The 19,175-nt window shown below is 47.9% G+C and overlaps 2 protein-coding genes across 11 annotated transcripts in view; one reads left to right on the top strand and one right to left on the bottom strand.

Annotated features, from left to right (window-relative positions):
* The window catches only part of ZKSCAN1 (zinc finger with KRAB and SCAN domains 1), a 103,608-nt gene extending 89,958 nt beyond the window's left edge, over positions 1–13,650 (top strand). Inside the window, exons 1-7 of one of the 10 annotated variants that reach the window (XM_035722042.1) lie at positions 1,450–1,552; positions 2,132–2,268; positions 2,832–2,868; positions 4,934–5,063; positions 6,102–6,193; positions 6,463–6,589; positions 8,262–13,650. In XM_035722042.1, the coding sequence (XP_035577935.1) occupies positions 5,009–5,063; positions 6,102–6,193; positions 6,463–6,589; positions 8,262–9,331 (1,344 nt within the window). In that variant the 5' untranslated portion in view covers positions 1,450–1,552; positions 2,132–2,268; positions 2,832–2,868; positions 4,934–5,008 and the 3' untranslated portion in view covers positions 9,332–13,650. Of the gene's footprint in view, positions 1–1,431; positions 1,553–1,582; positions 1,875–2,131; positions 2,269–2,747; positions 2,869–4,818; positions 4,839–4,933; positions 5,064–5,771; positions 5,788–6,101; positions 6,194–6,462; positions 6,590–8,261 lie in introns of those variants that run through there. The other 9 variants (XM_035722044.1, XM_035722040.1, XM_035722043.1 and 6 more) reach the window with 9 other exon arrangements.
* Positions 13,651–15,026: 1,376 nt separating this feature from the next.
* On the bottom strand, positions 15,027–15,568 carry LOC113932074 (60S ribosomal protein L21-like). The gene has a single exon (XM_035722326.1). It carries the CDS (start codon positions 15,544–15,546, stop codon positions 15,064–15,066), a length of 483 nt encoding a protein of 160 aa, XP_035578219.1. The 5' UTR covers positions 15,547–15,568; the 3' UTR covers positions 15,027–15,063.
* Positions 15,569–19,175: the final 3,607 nt, after the last annotated feature.

The following is a 19,175-nucleotide window of genomic DNA, read 5'->3' as shown; positions in this document are numbered from 1 at the left end:
GATAGCATTGAAGGTGCTGGGTGTCTAAGAGCTGTTCCCTTCGGATGGTCGGTCATTAGGGAACCTTTTACAGAACAATCCCACTTTGAGGAGACCATTTCCACCCTGCCCTGCTCTCCTTGCCCCTGCCTCCTTCCTCATTTCTGTCTTTCTTGTCCTGAAGTAGGAGTGGAAGAAAAAGGATGGAGGAGAGATTAAAAAAAAAAAAGCCCAGGGATCGTGTGTGTGTGTGTGTGTGTGTGTGTGTGTGTGTGTGTGTGTGTGTGTGTGTGTGGTTTTGGTGGGGATGAGGGTGGGTATTGAGTTTACTGAGGGACTTGATTATGCCAAGTGCTTGCTCAAATTCTCATTATGGTCTGGAAGGACTGGAGATGGGTCAGGCACCCACCCATCATCTCAGGCCACCCTCAAGGTGTTATTAGTGACTCCTGTTCTGCCTCCAGGCCTTAGTCCTATTTCCTCTGCCCTAGCATCCCCTTCTCCTCCAGGGCCTGCAACACTTCCGCAAATTCTCCTTTCCTAGCACTTTTCATATTTTACTGGAATTGGGTCATTTGAATTGCTGTCCTTAGCCTGCCGTCACCGGAAAGTGAGGTCTGTTGCATTCGCAGAGCTGACTGTGGGCGCCATAAATACGGGACGCAGTGGAAACTGGGATCAAATGGGAGGCAGGGCTGGAAGGGGAGCCAGGAGGGCCCCCCGTTACTCAGGATATCACAAGATTTCATTCTGTATGTGACCTGGAAGGACTTGATGCCTACACTTACAGGGTTCCTCCGGTGAGGGCATAAAGTGAGCGAACCACGGAAACCTTCCCCTCCTCCCCTCAAGGATTTCACACATTGGGCTCCTGGGGGGCCTCGCCCGCCAGTCTTGTATTTTTCGGATGCACCGGATAGATTGGTAGCTTCCCCGACTTTCCTCTCTCATCGCTTGTACAGGTTGTGTCCTCACGGGGACTCTCTGAGGGGCTGGAATGTTCTCTTCGGATTTTAATTTAAAGGGGACATTTTTACATGAAACAAACACAAAACTTGGTTTATTTGGAAATTTCAAATAAAGGTGAATATTTTCTATCGATGAACCTTCAGAGGTCTTCCTTTTTGCTGCGGGTCGGCTCGGGACCCGGGTCGCTCTGGCAAGGTGCGCTCTCCTCTACCCTCGACGATCCGCGGGGGAACCCCTGTCGCCCCCGCCGGTTCTGGCGCGCCCAAGCATGCGCCCTGAGGCCGAGGGACGCGGCGCTTCGCCCCGCCCGGCCATCAGGGGGCGCAGCGGCGGGCGGGAGCGCCAGGGCCGGCGTTGGCGGCCGCCGCGCGGCCTAGGCCGGGAGTCAGCGTATCACCGAGAGGGGAACACCTCCAAAGTTCCTAGAGAGAACAAGTGGGCGTGGAGGCTACGGGGATAGGGTGGGGAGTGAAAAGGATCGACCCGGAAGCGAAACAGAGAGAACTTCCGTTCTTTGTTCTGTCCGGGTGTGTGGGTCTGTGACAGGGTCCAACGGGGCCTGGTCGGTGTCTGGCCCCCCAAATCTCCCGTCCCTGCCCCCAGGGTGAGTCCGGCCGCCCCCGGGGCTCGCGGTGAGACGGAGGCTATGGCCGCCGGGTAAGGGGGTGGTGTCCGCGCCGCTGCGGCCCGCGGGGTCCCAAGGCCCGTCCGGAGCTGCCGGGAGGCGCCGCTCCCTCCCCCGCAGCGGTCCCCGACTCCGCTTCCCCGGGGACTTCCCTCCTCCAAACGGGGCCTTTCCAGGAGGGGAGGAAAGGGGCTCCGGTTCTGGGCTTGTGACTTAGCCCAGCTCGAGCACTTAAAAGTTCCAGTACGGCTGTAAACGGGCCCCTGTCTTTAGAACAGCTGATGACAGCTCCCCTAACTTGGTAATCCTCCCAGACGCTTTTATTTGGTGTTAACACAGTTACTCGCGCCAGTGGCAGGAGAAGTCTCTTTGTACTTAGCCGGGTCTGAGATCTGAGAAGGAGTTCAACGAAGTGTTCGCAGTTAGAACTAGGTCTGGAAGGGGGGGGGGGGAGGGTGCAAACTTAGTTCCCAAGAATAATCCCCTGGCGCTCAGTAAATCGAGTCCCTTACGGGGATTGGTACAGCTGTGTCTGGCTCCCGCTTTCAATTGTGTTAGGTCCCTGATTTGATCCGCTTTTGAAGTGGGATTGAACGCAGATGGATGTTTACGCTCTGAATGGCATTCGTAAACTCCAGGAGAGGATAGGCAGGATGATGAACCTGAAATACATGGAACAATGAGAAGAGCTAAAGGTATTTATCCCCAAGAAGAGAAGTTTATGGACAGTGAGCGTCAATAGGTTTACAAGTGTTTGAGGAACAGTTGTGTGGAAGGAGAAGATTCTGTTCTTGAAGCACCTTAGGGCAGGGCGCTAGGCCTCTGTAAGGTGAAGGTCCAAGGGGGATAGATTTTCCCACCTTACCAACCGAAGACCTCTCTGATGGTGAAGCTCTGCAGCAATGGACCAGACTCTGTGCTGAGGTTGAGAGTTTCTTGCAAGTTTAGCTGTCAGAACATTGGGAACTTGAGAAGGCATTTCTTACACTTGGGTGGGAGGTTGACCTGGAGAACCTTCAGTTGCCTTTCAGCTCTCCAGGGGTGCAACACAAATAACCAGTTCTCTCTTACTTGTGTTGATTAGTGTATGGTCTCTTTTCCTTATATATATCTGAGTAGAAATGAAGTTTACATGAATATTTTTAAATTCCTTTTCCCCCCCTTAATCATACAGCACTGGTGTCAGCTTAAGTTAGAATTCCCAGGAACTTGCACAAAGGCTTCCAAAGTCCCGATAATTGCTACTCTGGTTTTCTAGGACCTAACTCCAAAGAAGGAAGGAAAGATTCCAGCAGGTAAAGCTTTTCATGACTCGTTTTCACTGCCAGGTCATCTTTGTCAGTCCACAGAAGCAGCTTCAGGGAGAGGCGCTGGCCCCGGAGCAGGGAAGGGCCTTGCCTGGACCTGAAGCTGTGGGGGCACAATGGAGATTTTTCTTTCTGTGAGAAACATTGTGTACTGATGCAGACACTGGGGACTTGTTCTCAACAATATGCCTTTGAGTTCCAGCTTCAGTTAACCCAGCTTTGAGGAGGGAGGCTTGTTTTTTTCCCTCTGGAGTCAGAGCCTCTGAGTTTCCTTTCTAAAGAGAGTTTGGACCAAGAGCTGATTGGTTGGAGGTGTCTGCTTATAAACAGTCCTGGAAATCATAAAGTTGGTTGATAGGAACAAAAGATGACTGGCTCTGAGACAGAGTTGAAGGGACCCAGCAAGGAGGGAGCCTTGGTGGCAATAGCGTGTGTCACCTTGATTGCCAGTGGGCCTGGCTCACGCCTCATTCAGTGCCTTTCTCTGTGTAAAGGCATTGGTGGTGGGCATTCTGTACCCCCTTGTTGCCCAAACACTAGAGTTCTGTGAACTCTGACTCTCAGGGCCCCTTTCCTTTTCATGCTTTATGTGAATGCAGCGGTCTATAATGATAAAGCAAATATTGTTCACATTCCTTTCAGTAGTGTCTTGCAATGTAGTGACAGCAGTTGTTACATGAGCAGATAAATAAAGAGGGAAGTAGACAAAGTCCAGGGGTTTTTTCCTTCGCTCTTGCCCAAGTGTAAGAAAACTCTGGTGGCTGTTCTTGGTCTGTTGACTCCTGTCACGGCATTCAAGTGTGAAGTAGAAACTTCTGCTTGAGATCCAAACCGTAGTCTAGATACTCACGTTCTGTTTTATTCACTAGAGCCACAGAGAACAGACTTCTTTTGATTGTCAAAGCAACTGGGGAATGGGGACGTCAGGAGGGATGATAATGGAGTAATGAGTAATCTTATGTTTTTTTAAAAAAAGTGTCGGTCCCTGCGGCAGGGACTTATATTCTGATCTAAGAAAATGTCTTAGGAGAAAAGGGAGGTAGAAAGAAGGCTGGCTGCTACCTTCTCAGTGACGGGCCCAGCCTCTAGATCTGGCCGGTACATACACCTGCTCCCTGCCATGACACTGCATGGGGACCACAGAAGGGGCCCCCGTCCCTCAGTAACATCCTGCCTTTGGCTGAGACTGGAAGCAGACAGCTGTCTTAGAAAGGGGGAGAAGGATTTCCCTAATTTAATTAATAGATCTGAGCTATTTGCCCTTAGTTCTGGGTGTCAGCTGTTATTTTCCTAGGGTTTTCTAAATGTGAGACCGAGAACTCAATGGAAAGTTTCTCTGATCTCTGCCATTGGGTGCTGTTTTGTGACCCCTTTTCCTCAAAGGATAACACCTAAATGTAATATAACAGCTAGAAATCTAACAAAGTAATTTTTTTCCTTGTACTAGCTCTAATGTTTATGAGGTTTTTTGTTTTTTTTTTTAAAATCTGTAAACAGGAGCACCTGGGTGGCTCAGTGGGCTAAGCCTCTGACTCAGTCTCAGCTCAGGTCTTGATCTAAGGGTTGTGAGTTCAAGCCCAGCATGGAGCCTACTTAAAAATAAATAAGTAAATAAAAAATCTGTAAACAGTTAGTTTTATGCACTGCCCCAAATATTCTTAAAAGTTCATACAATAAATACACATTTTGCAGATCTATGTGTACATACTTTTTCATTTTATTTTATTTTTTTTAATTTCAGTTGTTGCTTAGTATTTAATTCTGTTAGTATCATTCTTTGGCACCAGTGTTCCACGTTTTTTGTTGTTCTAAATATCACTCAGTATGTTATGGGAGCCAAAGGTGGGATATTGTCTAGGAACAGGGGCCCTTTCTGTGGTGCTCATGGAATCTCTTCACAGGGTATTTACCAGGATCCAGAAGACTGGTCCTGGTTCCTACATTTCCTCCTGCTAATCGTGGGTATTAACTGAAATGCTAGCTCAGGGGAAGTGGTTTTTTTGGTTTTGTTTTGTTTTTTTAAATTATTGAACCTTGAACTTTGCTTCTGCAGTGCTTCCTCATACTCATTCAAAACCTGCTTCCTGCTGAGTCTGCAGATAGTGGACCAGAGCTTCTAGCCCTACCCATGGAAACTCAGGCTGATTGCGTATCTCAGGAACCTCAGGCCCTGCTTGAGAGTGGTAAGGAATAGAGATTCATTTATTCTTTTATTCAGGCATTCAGAAGTCATGCTGCATGTCTTATCCACCAGGAATCGGGCTAACCACTAGAATCCAGATGTGGCTGAGACACAGTCCTTCCCGTTTGGTAGCTTACAGCCTAGTGGAAAAGCTAACTGAAGCCAGCAATAAATGTACAGCTTGGTAGCCTTTACAGCTGAGGCATTTGTGAAGGGCTGTTGGGACCTCATGCAGGATTAAGAAAACTGACAGTCACAGAATTCCAGGTGCTTGGTAGCAGCTGACCTCATAGTCCTACTTTGTGTTCTTTAGGAGCATGCACTTAGGGGAGGCTCTTGGGAAATCACTTTGTAGGTCACAGGCAAAAGGATGAAATGAGCAGAAGCCACTAAAGTATTTGTATTTTGCTGTCATCGACTATGCCACTGACTTTGGAGCCAATTGCCGTTGAAAGGGTATGCTTATCAGGGAAAAACATTCAAGGATCTCTTTGTCCCGGTGATTGCACAGTCTTGTGTTTCTAGGGGTTTAGAGTCTCTAAGGGACAAATATGTTAAGAATTACAGAAGAAGAGATGTGATCAAGCCCAGAACCAGGAAACATTCTGTAGTGCTTAGATTTGACCTGGGGGTGAAGAGAAAGAAGGAGAATGGGCATCGGGTTGTTCAGTTGGGGTCGGGTGAGGCTGCTGGTTTCCTCTGGTCTAAGAGACCTTCGTGCACGAGTCTTGCGTTCGGAGATGTGGAGAGGGATGGAAGGGGTGAGCAGGGATGTCCGCGCTGCCGGCCAAGGTTGGGAGAAAGGACAGGAAGGTGCCGATCACTAATGGGAGGGTCGGGCTGGCTTCCGGCAGAGAGCAGTGACTGAACAGAAGGGAAGGCACCTGGGGCAGAGGGAGAGCAGGGTCAGCAGGGCTTTGGACGCCTCACTTCAAGAGGGCGTGGGTCCTAGGTTGTGCCAGGACCCAGTGCGTTTTCTGTGGGTTGGGAGGCCAGAGAGCAGATGGGTTCACTCACGGAGCCTTTTGTTGTCCTTCAGCTCTTCCTTCCTCGACAGTTCCTGCCTTTTCCGACAAGGACAGCCTGGGGGATGAGATGTTGGCAGCCGCCCTCCTAAAGGCCAAGTCCCAGGTGAGCTGTGGTTCCCTTTATCCTCCTCCCTTCCCATTTCATGGAAACGTTTATGCCATGACATCCATTCAGTGCCCCAAACCGTGATTCCCCCCATCAGGAACATGGTCCTTTCCTGCTGAATAACGGACCCCTCTCTTCCTCTGCCGTAAGCTCCTTTCCCCCACCTCTTAGATACTCATTATTCATCCCTCTCCCCAGTTGTTATTTTTGGTGCTGCCGGTCCCCTCCCTCCCCCTGAAATTGCATGCAAGACCGTGTTGTTTCAGGAGTTGGTAACGTTTGAGGATGTAGCTGTGTACTTCATCCGGAAGGAGTGGAAGCGTTTGGAGCCTGCTCAGAGGGACCTATACAGGGATGTGATGCTGGAGAATTATGGGAATGTGTTCTCACTGGGTAAGGAGATAACGCTTTCTCAGTAAAACTCCCTTGGCATTTCTTTGTTTCCTTGTTGGCTAGTGACACTTGAGTCGCAAAATGATCAGCTAAAGATTGACGTAGTCTCAGAAAATTCTAACAATAATAGCAACTCCTGCTTGTACAGTAATTGGGAGTTTATAAAGAGCTTTCCTGTACGTTCTGTCGTGGAAACCTCACAGTAACACAGTAATAGCGGTTGCTAGGGTTCTTCTTGTGTTCTCGGTGACGAAAGAGAAGTCAGAGGCCTTCAGTGCTTCACGGTGGTCCTATAGCTAGCAAGTAGCAGGACTCGGGCCCTGGTCTTTCAGCTCCAGAGCTGCTGCTTTTTTTTTCCATGTGATTCTTAATGTGTAATTCAGAGCCCTTTCCAAAAGATGAGCATCTCGGGATCCCTGAACACGTGAGGTACTGCTGGGCGCCCATGTGCTCATTCTGGAACTCCTTCTCCTTCCCTTCTCTGTTGTACCCCCTCGAGGGGTCCATTGCTTTGTTCAGAACTAGCGTGGCTGCGACTCCTGGAGAAATTTGCAACTGGCATCTTTAACCTTTTACTCTGTGGACTGTTAATCTGTGACTTGTCAGTCACGCACTGTCAGTGAGAACATTTTTTGGGCAGTGCAGAGCGTCGCCCTCCCTCCCATTGGAGACTCCCTGCACATTTCCTTGCTGGCCCTGCGAATCCTGGGTGCGGACTCAAGCTCTGGGACCACTCGCTCTGAACAGGATAAACCTTGTCCCGTGGGCAGGATTTCCATTTTTGAATTTTGACACAATCTGTGGGCTGCATTGAGACGACGAGCCGAGGGTCCTGGTTTTGAAGGGACCTGAGAACAGAGAGGTCCTGAGAGGTACCTGTTCAGGGGAGGGAGAAACAGCTGTTTCGGTTCTCTAACACTCATTCCCTGTCTTTACTTCTTAAAACATTGACAGACTAAAACTGCTGTCTAGACCCTTTTCACTCATCCTGTTTGCCCAGAGCTCCCTTTGAAAATCCCAAAGCAGTGGAAATAAGGAAGTCAGGCAAGAAGATGGTTTGTGTACCCTCACACCTTGGCCCAGCCTTCGAGGCCTAGGGCCTAGAGGCGGACTGAGCTCCATCTTTTGCCTCTTTCCGTGGGTGTGGCATGTGTGGCCTACAGACGTGATTGTTCTTTTCACCTGAGGCTGTGGCGGTCACTGTGGCCTCCGCCTCGTCGCTTCTTCCTGCTCTGCGCTGTTTCCCATCACCCTTCTGGGCTTGCTTATGTTTCTTCTTCCCTATCTTCTGGAAGCCACTCTCTCCCCACTTGCATTTCCAGTCTCTGACCTCTGTGAGAATTTTGTCACTTCATTAAACAGCGTGTCCGTTCTCTTCTGTTTCTGGTTCCCCACCCCTGCCTGGTCTGTCTTCCTCTCCTCCCATCTCCAGCCTTCTCTATACTTCCAGATCTTTGCACTTTGATTTTGCTTCTTGCCTTTCTCCTTCCTTATTTTCTCGATGCAGATTTCTCATTGTGCATCAGCTGCGCCCAGCCCGGGCAGGTCTGCACACAGATGAGAGGCTTGTGCTTTAGCCCCGTGAACGTCTTTCTCGTAATTATCCTGTCCGCTGGTTTTGGTCCTTTCTTCCACAAGGAACAAGTGATGTTTGTATTTTGTGTTGTGCCAGATGGTGAGACCAGAACTGAGCATGATCAAGAAATTTCCGAAGATACAGGATCACATGGGGTGCTATTGGGAAGATTCCAAAAGGATATTTCTCAGGGTCTTAAATTTGAAGAAGCCTATGAACAAGAAGTCAGTCTCAAGAGGCAACTGGGGAACTCCTCTGGAGAAAGATTGAATAGGAAGATACAAGATTTTGGTCAAGTGACAGATGAGGAAAAGCTAACCCCCGTGGGAGAGAGAAGTGAGAAATACAGTGATTTTGGGAACAGCTTCACTGTGAGTTCTAACCTTATTTCGCATCAGAGACTTCCTGTGGGAGACAGACCCCATAAGTGTGATGAATGTAGCAAGAGCTTTAATCGAACTTCAGACCTTATTCAACATCAGAGAATCCACACTGGGGAGAAACCCTATGAATGTAGTGAGTGTGGGAAGGCCTTCAGTCAGAGCTCACATCTTATTCAGCATCAAAGAATCCACACTGGAGAGAAACCTTACGAATGTAACGATTGTGGGAAGACCTTCAGTTGTAGCTCTGCCCTCATTCTACATCGGAGGATCCACACGGGGGAGAAGCCCTATGAATGTAACGAATGTGGGAAAACCTTTAGCTGGAGCTCCACCCTTACTCATCACCAGAGAATCCACACTGGAGAGAAACCGTACGCTTGTAATGAATGTGGGAAGGCCTTCAGCAGGAGCTCCACCCTTATCCATCACCAGAGAATCCACACTGGAGAGAAGCCCTATGAATGTAATGAGTGTGGGAAGGCCTTCAGCCAGAGCTCCCACCTCTATCAGCACCAGAGAATCCACACTGGAGAGAAGCCCTATGAATGTATGGAATGTGGAGGAAAGTTTACTTACAGCTCAGGCCTTATTCAGCATCAGAGAATCCACACGGGGGAGAATCCCTATGAATGTAGTGAGTGTGGGAAGGCCTTTAGGTATAGCTCAGCTCTTGTTCGCCACCAGAGAATTCACACTGGAGAGAAGCCTTTGAATGTAATGGGAATGAGCAAAAGTTCTCTCAGAGTCACTGCTCAATTAAATATCAGAGAGTCTACCTGAGAGAGCGCCACACACCTGTTTTCCTCACTTCCTCTGCGTCTAAAGAGTTCCTGCCTTACTATATAAGTATGAACATCTTAGAATGTGTCCCTTCCGACTCAAACCTTTCACTTTAGAGAACGGGGCAAATTGGGGAAATCATGCTGGCACATCCTCATGGTGAGCCACCAGGTCAGTTTCCCCAGGAATCACACCAGGAGGCAAGCGGCAGGCTAAGTGCTGGGAATACGAGGGAAGCTCTGGGACCAGTCACCTTCCATTTTGGAAGTGAGTTTGCACTAGACCATTTCTCTGACACCCGAGGAGCCTTTCTTTCCAAGGTGGGGAATGGAAGCACAGTAGGAATAAAATTCCAAGGATTCCTTCAGTTGGAGTCAGTATGCTCAGCACAGAAGGCAGTGGAAAGGATGTTTGGAGTCCTGCTCTTTGCTAAGAAGGGCACATGGAGGCTCTCTTTCAAAGCCACTGTTCCTAACCCAGCTTTAAGTTTTGATAAGGAATGTGCTGTTTGTTGTTGTTGTTGTCATTGTTCCATGACTTCCTTAATTATGGAAATTTGGGGCTGAGGGATTATTTTATGGGGGGGACCCCATGTATTTTGGGGGGCTCTTGGAGCCACAAGCCCGGTTCCAAGAGCAGCGAGGCAATTTTGTTGGAGAACTTGTCCTTCCCTATTGTGATAGGTCTGATTGGGAAATCCATCTGATCATCAGTAAGGCTCACAGGGAGAGGATCAAAAGCATTTAGCATTGGCCTGCTTCCTATCCTCTCTCCCTGTTCCTCTCCCCACTCCCGCGTGGAAAACTGATTTAATCCAAACCCGCAGTTGCTAAGAATAGAATGCTTTGAAGGAGCTCGATCAGCCAGCTTGCCCTGCCCTCTGTCACCTATGACCTATGCCATCTGGCTCCAGCGGCTGGACCTCTCATGACCCCACCCTCTGACTTCAGCAGCCAAGTATGAATGCAAAGAAAGAGCAAAACCCAGAGAAGGGAGTCTCTGGCCTGACACGGCCGCTGGGCTCCTTGCTGGGTTAGGATGGAGCTCGAGTTTTCCCAGCTGAAGGGATGATCTTTCGTTATCTTTTCCCAATCCTGCTCATCCTGTAGCATAAATGAAGTGCACTATTAAACAGAATAGTTTTTTTTAGAAGGAGAGATTGTGTTTTTGTGCAGGAGCCAAATTTATTTCAATTAAAATAGGAAACCATGACTATAACTGGAATCTTTAAAATTTAATCTTTTAGGATTTTTTTTTTTTTTTTACAGACAACTGTTTTTCTTTCACACACATATGACCTCTCACTGTCAAGACTCTGTCGCATTCCTCTAGATACCACCACAGACTCTCAGTCACGTACACGTCGGATTTCGTGTGCGGCATATCATTCTGTGTAGTACGATACCTAAGACCAGCAACCCAAACTAGAAAGGTGTTCCTGGGTGTGGGGGCCCTGACAAGCGTGTACTTGGGTTTTGGGTCGCAGTGGGCATATGTAGATTTCTTGTTCGGGCTCTTGGTGGGAGGAGGTTCCAGTCATGGAGAAGGTGGAGATGAAAGTCTTATGGAGAAAATGGGGAAATGTCTGGAACTGGCCTCTGGAAAATCTTAGAGCATATGTTGTGATTGACCACCTAATATGTTTTTGATTCTTAAAGCTATAATGAAACTCATTCTTTTGGCTCTTCTTTGAGATTCCCCACATACTTACAGATTGACTTTGTGTCTCAAAGTGTAGGCCATGAACTACCCATATTAGAATCACTAGGCTGCTTGTTAGTAATGCAGGTTTCTGAACCCCCAAATCGGACCTGTCAAATAATTTCTGAGATTAGAGCCTAAAAATTTACACTGAAAAGCAAGAACTAGTAACGGAGTAGAGAATATTTCTGGAGGGAGATGAGCAAGGTCTTGTAAAACCTCTAAAACAGAGGAGAAGAGGTCCCAGGCAGGACCGTTTAGGGGTGGGTGAGGCCTGAGCATGGCCACTTATGTGGAGATTCAGGTTGTGGAGCTCTGGGAAAGACCCCCCGAACAGGTAAAACTGCTAGGTGATGGATAGTAGCCACACATGAGGGATCAACCACTTCTCTGCCCGCACGCTGAACTCCCCCCACCCCACAAAGACCTCATGACTCCCTCCTTGAGAGCATCTCCGTGGGACCTGGGAATGATCTGGACTGTTGCATGAAAATTATGTTTATTTTTAAGTATCTTTGAAGCTACTATAACATTTTACTCATCTGGTTTTCTTGATTATTCCTATTTCCCATCATGATTCCTCTTTTCTCAATCCTGAGTGTTCCTGAATGCTGGGTCATGATACCACTTTGTCTTTCTTTACCATTACCCTTGGAGCCACTTACTCCTATAGTCTCAACTCTTATCTGTGCAAGTAAGTTTTAAATCTGCTCCTGTGCTACTAGTCTCTCCCACATTCCAGTCTTGGGTCTCCGGCAGACTGCTGGGCATTTGTACTTGGACCTCTAAAAGTTTCAAGTTAACGTGTTTCAAACCAGATACATCTTTCCCATAAACTGCCCCCCCCTCTCAAAATTTCTATAAACTCAGGGTCAAACCTTCAGAGTTTTCTTTGGTTTCTCATCCTACATCTGACCAGCATCAAGTCCTAGGCAGGTGAATTCAGTAGGCATGGAGTGGAAAGAGATTATTGGTAGAGGGGAGGGTTTCAGAATTGAGGTCGTGGGGGAGGTGGGATTTCCAAGTGATGGTAATAATAGGAGCTGACACATGGCATATCCTCCGCCTGGCCCTTTTCCAAGTGGTTTTCAGATGTTAAATCATGTAATCCTCACAACCACCTGTGTGTGAGGTGGGTGTTAGTATTAACCCTGTCTTACAGACGAGGAAACCATTGAACTTGCCAGGTGAGGCGTGACCTTGGGATCAGAGAATGGAAGACCCTGGCTTGCTCTACTCGGTGGGAGGCTGGACCCCGTGGCCCAGACGGCTCCCATGTGAGGTGGGGAGGCGTGTGTGAAGAGAGCCTCACCCAGGAGATCACCTTGCCCTGTCCCTTAGGATTCTGTGACCTCCATCATTCCTCTTTGCTTCCATTGCTGCTAAGCCTAGGGTTCAGGTCCTTATTACTTCTCCCCTCGGTTATATAAATAGTCTCCTCGTGGATTGTTCTCTTTATTTTCTCTCAGTCTCCCCAAAGCACTACAACCATCTTGTCACTCCTTCAGTGGCTTCTCCCTTCTTAATAAAATTTGAAATCCTTAGTCGAATAGTGAAGGCTTTCCTTGAGCAGGTCTCTGCATATCTGTACAGCCGTATCTACAACTGCACCTCTTTACACATCGAAAAACCAGATTTGTGAAACCCAGTGCTGGTCAGTAGTGAGGGTGGTAAAAATATATATTTTATTCAGTACTATTGCAATAGAGGAAAAGAGACCTCTGTATAGAACTGGGCTCATGTCCGAATACAGCTGGTCAAGGGATTTACAGCCGAGGGGCAAGGTAGGGGTCAGTGGATGGAAAATTTCTAAGAGAAAAGAAAAACATCAGGGTAAGAAGGATTTTGGTTAAACTGACCTAACAGGATTCTTGCTGAAGAAAGGCCGGGGTGAGCAGATCCCACCCTGAGGTGACGGTGGAGGATGAGGGACTGTTGGTAAACTGACTTCTCAGGGTTCTTGCTAAACCTAGATTTATGAGGAAACGCACAGAAGGGCCTAGGAGAAGGTTCAGGATCCTGAGTTTGGTTTGGTCAAGCAAAGAAGCTTTGTCCCATCAAATAGGAAGATGATAACAGGGCCCATCCACACCTTAGGTTCATGCCCACAAGTTTGTTCACTCGTGGTGTTCCCACATCCTGCTGGGGCTCCCCACATTCAATCAATAAAAATCAGAGTTCAAAAGGGCCTTAGAAACCATCTTCAACCTCCTGCTCCGTGCAGTTCAGCGGTAGCCCTGACAGATGACCATCCATTCTCTCCTGCACTGTCTTCAGGATGAGAGGCACCTTGTTGTACCCAGTAGAAAAGCAGGAGGTTCCCCTATTGAATGTTCTCACTGCTAGAAGTTCATCTGAGCTGAATTCTGCCTCCTTAAGTTTCTGCCTCCCATGGTTAGCTTCTGGTTTTGCCTCTCATCTGTGAAATGAGAAAGATGGGCAAGATTTCCAAGGACATTATCTGTCATAAAAGCAGTTTCAGGGTGCCTGGGGTGGCTCGGTTGGTTAAGCGACTGCCTTCGGCTCAGGTCATGATTCTGGAGTCCCGGGATCGAGTCCCGTGTGGGGCTCCCTGCTCGGCGGGGAGTCTGCTTCTCCCTCTGAGCCTCTTCCCTCTCGTGCTCTCTATCTCTCATTCTCTGTCTCTCAAATAAATAAATAAAATCTAAAAAATAAAAAAATAATAAAAGTTTCATTCCCAGTGCCCCTCACCCATTCTGAGTCCTGTCTGTTCTTGAGATCCAGCTCTATTCTGAGAACGCATATTATGTGATAAATTTCCAAGTAAGGGAGAACCCTGGTTTTACCTGAACATGTCAGCTGAGAGGAGTAGGAACCACGGAGTGGTGGTGGAGAAGAAAATCTTCAATATTTTTTAAAAATAAATTGTTTATGGAGTTTAAATTTTTTAATCTCCTTCAAAGAAAAAAATAAAGGAAAGCCCAGTCAGGTGTATTATTTTAAATATGCCAGTAATGAAGAACTGAAGATTTTAAAATGAATACAGAATTAGTGGACTAGGGGCACCTGGCTGGCTCAGTTGGTAGAGCATGTGACTCTTGATCTCGGGGTCATAGGTTCGAGCCCCACCCTGGGTGTAGAGCTTACTTTAAAAAAAAAATTACATGGACTATTTTTTACATAAAGATAAATCTGGTCACCAGAGTGGTTTCCTCTCCACAAGCATATTTTTCTTTGTGTATTTCCTACTTTGGTTGCTGACATCTTTCACTTCCCAGTCAACCAAGCCAGAAACCTGGGGATTGTTCTGGATGCGTTGTTGCTCTGCATCTACCCACGCCCCCACCTCCACTTGTCAGGTAATATCCAGCCCATCCTGTGTTTGCACACCCTTGACTCCCACATTGGCCTGGGCTCTCCTTAACTCGTTCTAGGACTCTGGCCCCAGCCTTACAGAAGTCTCTTTGCTTCCAAAGCCTTGCTCCTCAATCCATTCTTCATACCTTTGCATGAGCTCTCTAAAATGCCAAGTGTGTGACACCATCACCCAGACCTTCCAGTGGCCCCTCTCATTTCTTAGGCCAGTGACCAAATTTTTTTTTAAAGATTTTATTTATTTATTTGAGAGAGAATGAGAGAGAGAGCATGAGAGGGGGGAGGGTCAGAGGGAGAAGCAGACGCCCTGCCGAGCAGGGAGCCCGATGCAGGACTCGATCCCAGGACTCCAGGATCATGACCTGAGCCGAAGGCAGTCGATTAACCAACTGAGCCACCCAGGCGCCCCAGTGACCAAATTCTTCATGGAGAAGCAGACTTCTCATTATCTAGTCCTGCCTCCTAGCACACTTGTTTGTTTGTTTGTTTGTTTGTTTGTTTTAAAGATCTTATTTATTTGACAGAGTACAAGGAGGGGGAGTGACAGGCAGAGGGAGACGGAGAAGCAGGCTCTCTGCTGAGCAGGGAGCCCGATGTGGGGCTTGATCCCAGGACCCCGGGATCATGACCTGAGCCGAAGGCAGACTCTTTTTTTTTTTTTTTAGTCTTGAGGTCTTTTATTTTCTTTACATTTATCATGCCATGAATTCATAGGGAATGGGTTCCAGCAGTTCAGGCTCCTTTCCATCAGTTCTCACAAAGTGTGCTTCTCTGGGTGGGGCAGGCTGGCGCTTCAGTTGAACCCAAGTACCTTTCTCTTTGGCTTCCTTCTTTTTCTGATCATTTTCCTTCACACGCTTCAGGAAGCTGTCTCGGCTCTTTGAGTATTTAATATGCTCAATGCGTACATTAATTCTCTTGGCAAGAATCTTACCCTTAACTTGTTTGTTTACAACAATGCCAACAGCATGCTGAGTAACATTGTAGACTCTTCCAGTTTTGCCATGGTAACATTTGTGGGGCATTCCTTTTTGAACAGTGCCCATTCCCTTGATGTCCACAATATCACCTTTCTTATAGATTTGCATGTATGTGGCCAAAGGAACAACTCCATGTTTTCTAAAAGGTCTAGAGAACATATAGCGGGTACCTCTCCTCTTTCCCTTTGTGTTGGTCATTTTGGCAAATTACTGGAAGATGGCAGTTTCCCGAAGGCAGACTCTTAACCGGCTGAGCCACGCAGGTGCCCGTCCTAACACACTTCTTACCCCAAGTCCCTCCCCTGCCCCTCCCACATATTTGACCCTGGAGCCATGCAAAACCACGGTTAGGGTTACAGGAACACACGTGCTGTTTCATGCCTCTGTGCCTTTGCATGTGCTCTTCCTGCTTCCCGAACGCCCTCCCCTCCTTGCCCACCTAACAAACTCCTGTTCACCTTTGCAAACCTCCTCGTGAGCTTCACCTTTTCTGTGGAGCCTTACCAGGGATAGTGCCCGCCCCCTTCCTGTGAGCTACCTCTGCATCTTGTGTGTACTTTCCTTCTGCTTACTCATTTGTTCATTCATATATCTGACTCCCCCGCTGTGGTGAGTTTTCCCCTACATTTTCACACTTTTCTACCACAAATAAGCATTGCGTTCTTAATCAGAAAATAATAAATATTAAGAAAAAAAATAGGGGCACCTGGGTGGTTCAGTTGGTTGAGCGACTGACTCTTGATTTCGGCTCAGGTCGTGATCTCAGGGTCGTGAGACTGAGCCCCGCCCCCCCCCCCCCCCCCCCCCCCCGGCAGGCTCAGCAGGGAGTCTGCTGGAGAGTCTCCCTCTCCCTCTGCCCCCCCAAATAAATAAATCCTTAAAAAGAAAGAAAATAAAGTAGCAAGAAGTAACATCCATTGAGCACTTACTACATATCAGGCATTGTTCTAAGCACTTTATATGTTACCTAATTCAATCCACATCACAATTCCATGATGGTAGGTACTATTATTGTCCCCATTTCTATTCCCTTTCTTCAGGAAAGAAGGAAGGAAGGAGAGAGTGGGGGGGAGCCCCCCAGGCATGCAGTAAATGGCACAATGAGGTACAAAGGCGTTTGGAGCCTCCAGCTGGGGCTTCATCTCCTTATCACTCTCCCCAGACCACCAGAGGGAATTGCCCCCACCCCTGCCCTCCTTCAAGGCCCCTCTCCTCCCACCAGTCCTGGTGCTCTTCAGTGGCAGTTCCGCAAGTCCTAAAGGGGATACAACAAAGCATGGTTCCTACACCAAAGGGGGCTCTGGTCCCCTGGGAGGCAGGAAACCTGTATGGTTAATAGGGGACAATGAGACACCAGCAGAGGTACCGAGATCATGAGAGCTCATCTTTATTGACTGCTGACCTCCATGCCAGCTTGTGTGGTCTTCACAGCAATCATAGACGCTGGGAGTCCTTTTATTTTATTTTATTTTTTATTTATTATTTTTTTTGGCGGGGGGGATCCTTTTAATATCCTTATTTTGCAGATGAGAAAACCAAGGCCCCCAGTGGTTAAGTAACTTGCCTGACGTTACAGTATTAATAAGTAGTGAAGCAGGGATTTGGACCCAGGCAGCCTGGCTCCAGAGCCAGGGCTCTTTTTTTTTTTTTTTTTAAAGATTTTATTTATTTATTTGACAGAGAGACACAGTGAGAGAGGGAACACAAGCAGGGGGAGTGGGAGAGGGAGAAGCAGGCTTCCCGCTGAGCGGGGAGCCCGATGCGGGGCTCGATCCCAGGACCCCGGGATCATGACCTGAGCCGAAGGCAGACGCTTAACAACTGAGCCACCCAGGCGCCCCTGGAGCCAGGGCTCTCAATGACACCACTGCAGTATCTACAAGTGAAATGGGGGAACTCAAGAAAAGTTGGTTGTGTTCTGCCTGGGAAGATGCGAGGCAGGTAGCAGCCACAAATGGCTTCGTTGAGGAAATGGCATTAAAGCTAAATTGAAATCGTGGACAGGTAAAATAGAGATAACCATTTCTCTTTTCATGCCAAACATGTGACTTCTCTTTCCTCAAGACTCCATCATATTCCTCTAGAATTCCTCTGTGTGGTACGATGCTTAAGACTGTGTGGGCAGATAGAAATCATTAAGACAAAACTATTTAGCCAGAAACGTGCACGACCCCTGCCACCCCTCCCCTCATTCCTGTCGGCTTCATCACGGTGTGGACACCAGGCTGAAAAGTACAGTGAAAAGGAACTTAAGATCGTCTCATCTGTAGGAAGAAGCTGATGCACCATCAGAATCATAAACAGTAACTAGTGACCAAAAAAAAAAACTTTTCAAGCTACTTACAACACCTGTCTTTTACCTAGATTGAAAATATAATTTTTTTTAGTAATACTTATCTGCTCTAATTACACCACAGAAAAACCATACCACAGCAGCTGCATGTGACTCTTCATGTCTCGCACATGTTCAGAACTGTCATGGTGCCCTGTCATGGATTTCCATCACCTACCCCATGGAGCTAGCATTAAGGGCCTGTGAGCTCGCCAGCCCCCGCCAGGACCCACCATGCAGCATCTTCTCTCATGGGCACGGCACTTACTCTCCACCGTCCTGCCTTTGCTGATACTGTTCCCTCTGTTTGCAATGTCCTTCCCTCCTTTCCTGATTGCTAAAATCTGAGTATGTTAATATGGGGGGAAGGCATTCTAAGCGGGAGGACAGTGGCTGCACTGGGCTCCTGGAGAGGAATGTACTTGCCACATTCCAGGACCAGTGAAGGCATTGCAGTCTAGGAAGGGCTCTGCTTTCTGAAAGTCAGGTCCTAACATGTGAGGGGGTTTTCTCATACAGAACCCTTGATCCTTAATCCAGTTGAAATTCTGATAGAAAATTTGGCTACCCTTAATACACACAAGGGTAACTGATGGCATGGATCTTTTCATGCCAAGCCACATCCGACCCCCACAGGCAGCCTCTACTAAGAGCAGCACGTGGGGGGCACCGGGGTGGCCTCAGTCAATTAAGCGTCTGCCTTCAGCTCGGGTCATGATCTTGGGGTCCTGGAATCGAGTTCCACATCGGGCTTCCTGCTGAGCGGGGAGTCTGCTTCTCCCTCTCCCTCTGCCCCTCTGCCCGCTTATGCTCTCTCTCTCTCTCTCAAATAAATAAATCTTAAAAAAAAAAGAAGAAGAAAAAGCAGCGCGTGGGGTGTCTGGGTGGCTCAGTTGCTTAAGCGACCAGCTCTCGATTTTGGCTCAGCTCATGATCTCAGGGTCGTGAGATCGAGCCCTGCACTGGGCTCTGCACTCAGTGTGAAGTGTGCTTGAGATTGTCTCCCTCTGCCCCTCTCCCTGCTTGAGCTCTGTGTCTGAAATAAATAAAAAATTAAAAAAAAAAAAAAAAAACCCGTGTAGACATCCAGGGTCCAGGATTCTCCTCACTGTGAATCCCCCACTGCTCCACCAATGCTCACCTCTTGGCAGAGGCTCTGTATGCCTTACACTCCCTTAATTGCTTGCTTGCTTGGGTTTATTTGTGCATGTGTTTTTATTCTTATTATTTTTTAAAGATTTATTTATTTACTTGACAGAGAGCACAAGCAGGGGGAGCAGCAGGCTCCCTACTGAGCAGGGAGCCCGATGCGGGGCTCGATCCCAGGACCCTGGGATCATGACCCACGCTGAAGGCAGACGCTTAACCGACTGAGCCACCCAGGCGCCCCTGGGCATATGTTTTAAATACCAACTGTGTTATAATCCATACACCACACAGTTTGCCCATTTGAAGGGTACAGTTCAGTGGTATTTAGTGTTCAGAGTTGTGCAGC

The sequence above is a fragment of the Zalophus californianus genome, chromosome 10 (assembly GCF_009762305.2).
Source record: "Zalophus californianus isolate mZalCal1 chromosome 10, mZalCal1.pri.v2, whole genome shotgun sequence".
NCBI classification, from domain to species: domain Eukaryota; kingdom Metazoa; phylum Chordata; class Mammalia; order Carnivora; family Otariidae; genus Zalophus; species Zalophus californianus.
This window is presented reverse-complemented; position numbering and strand designations above follow the sequence as displayed.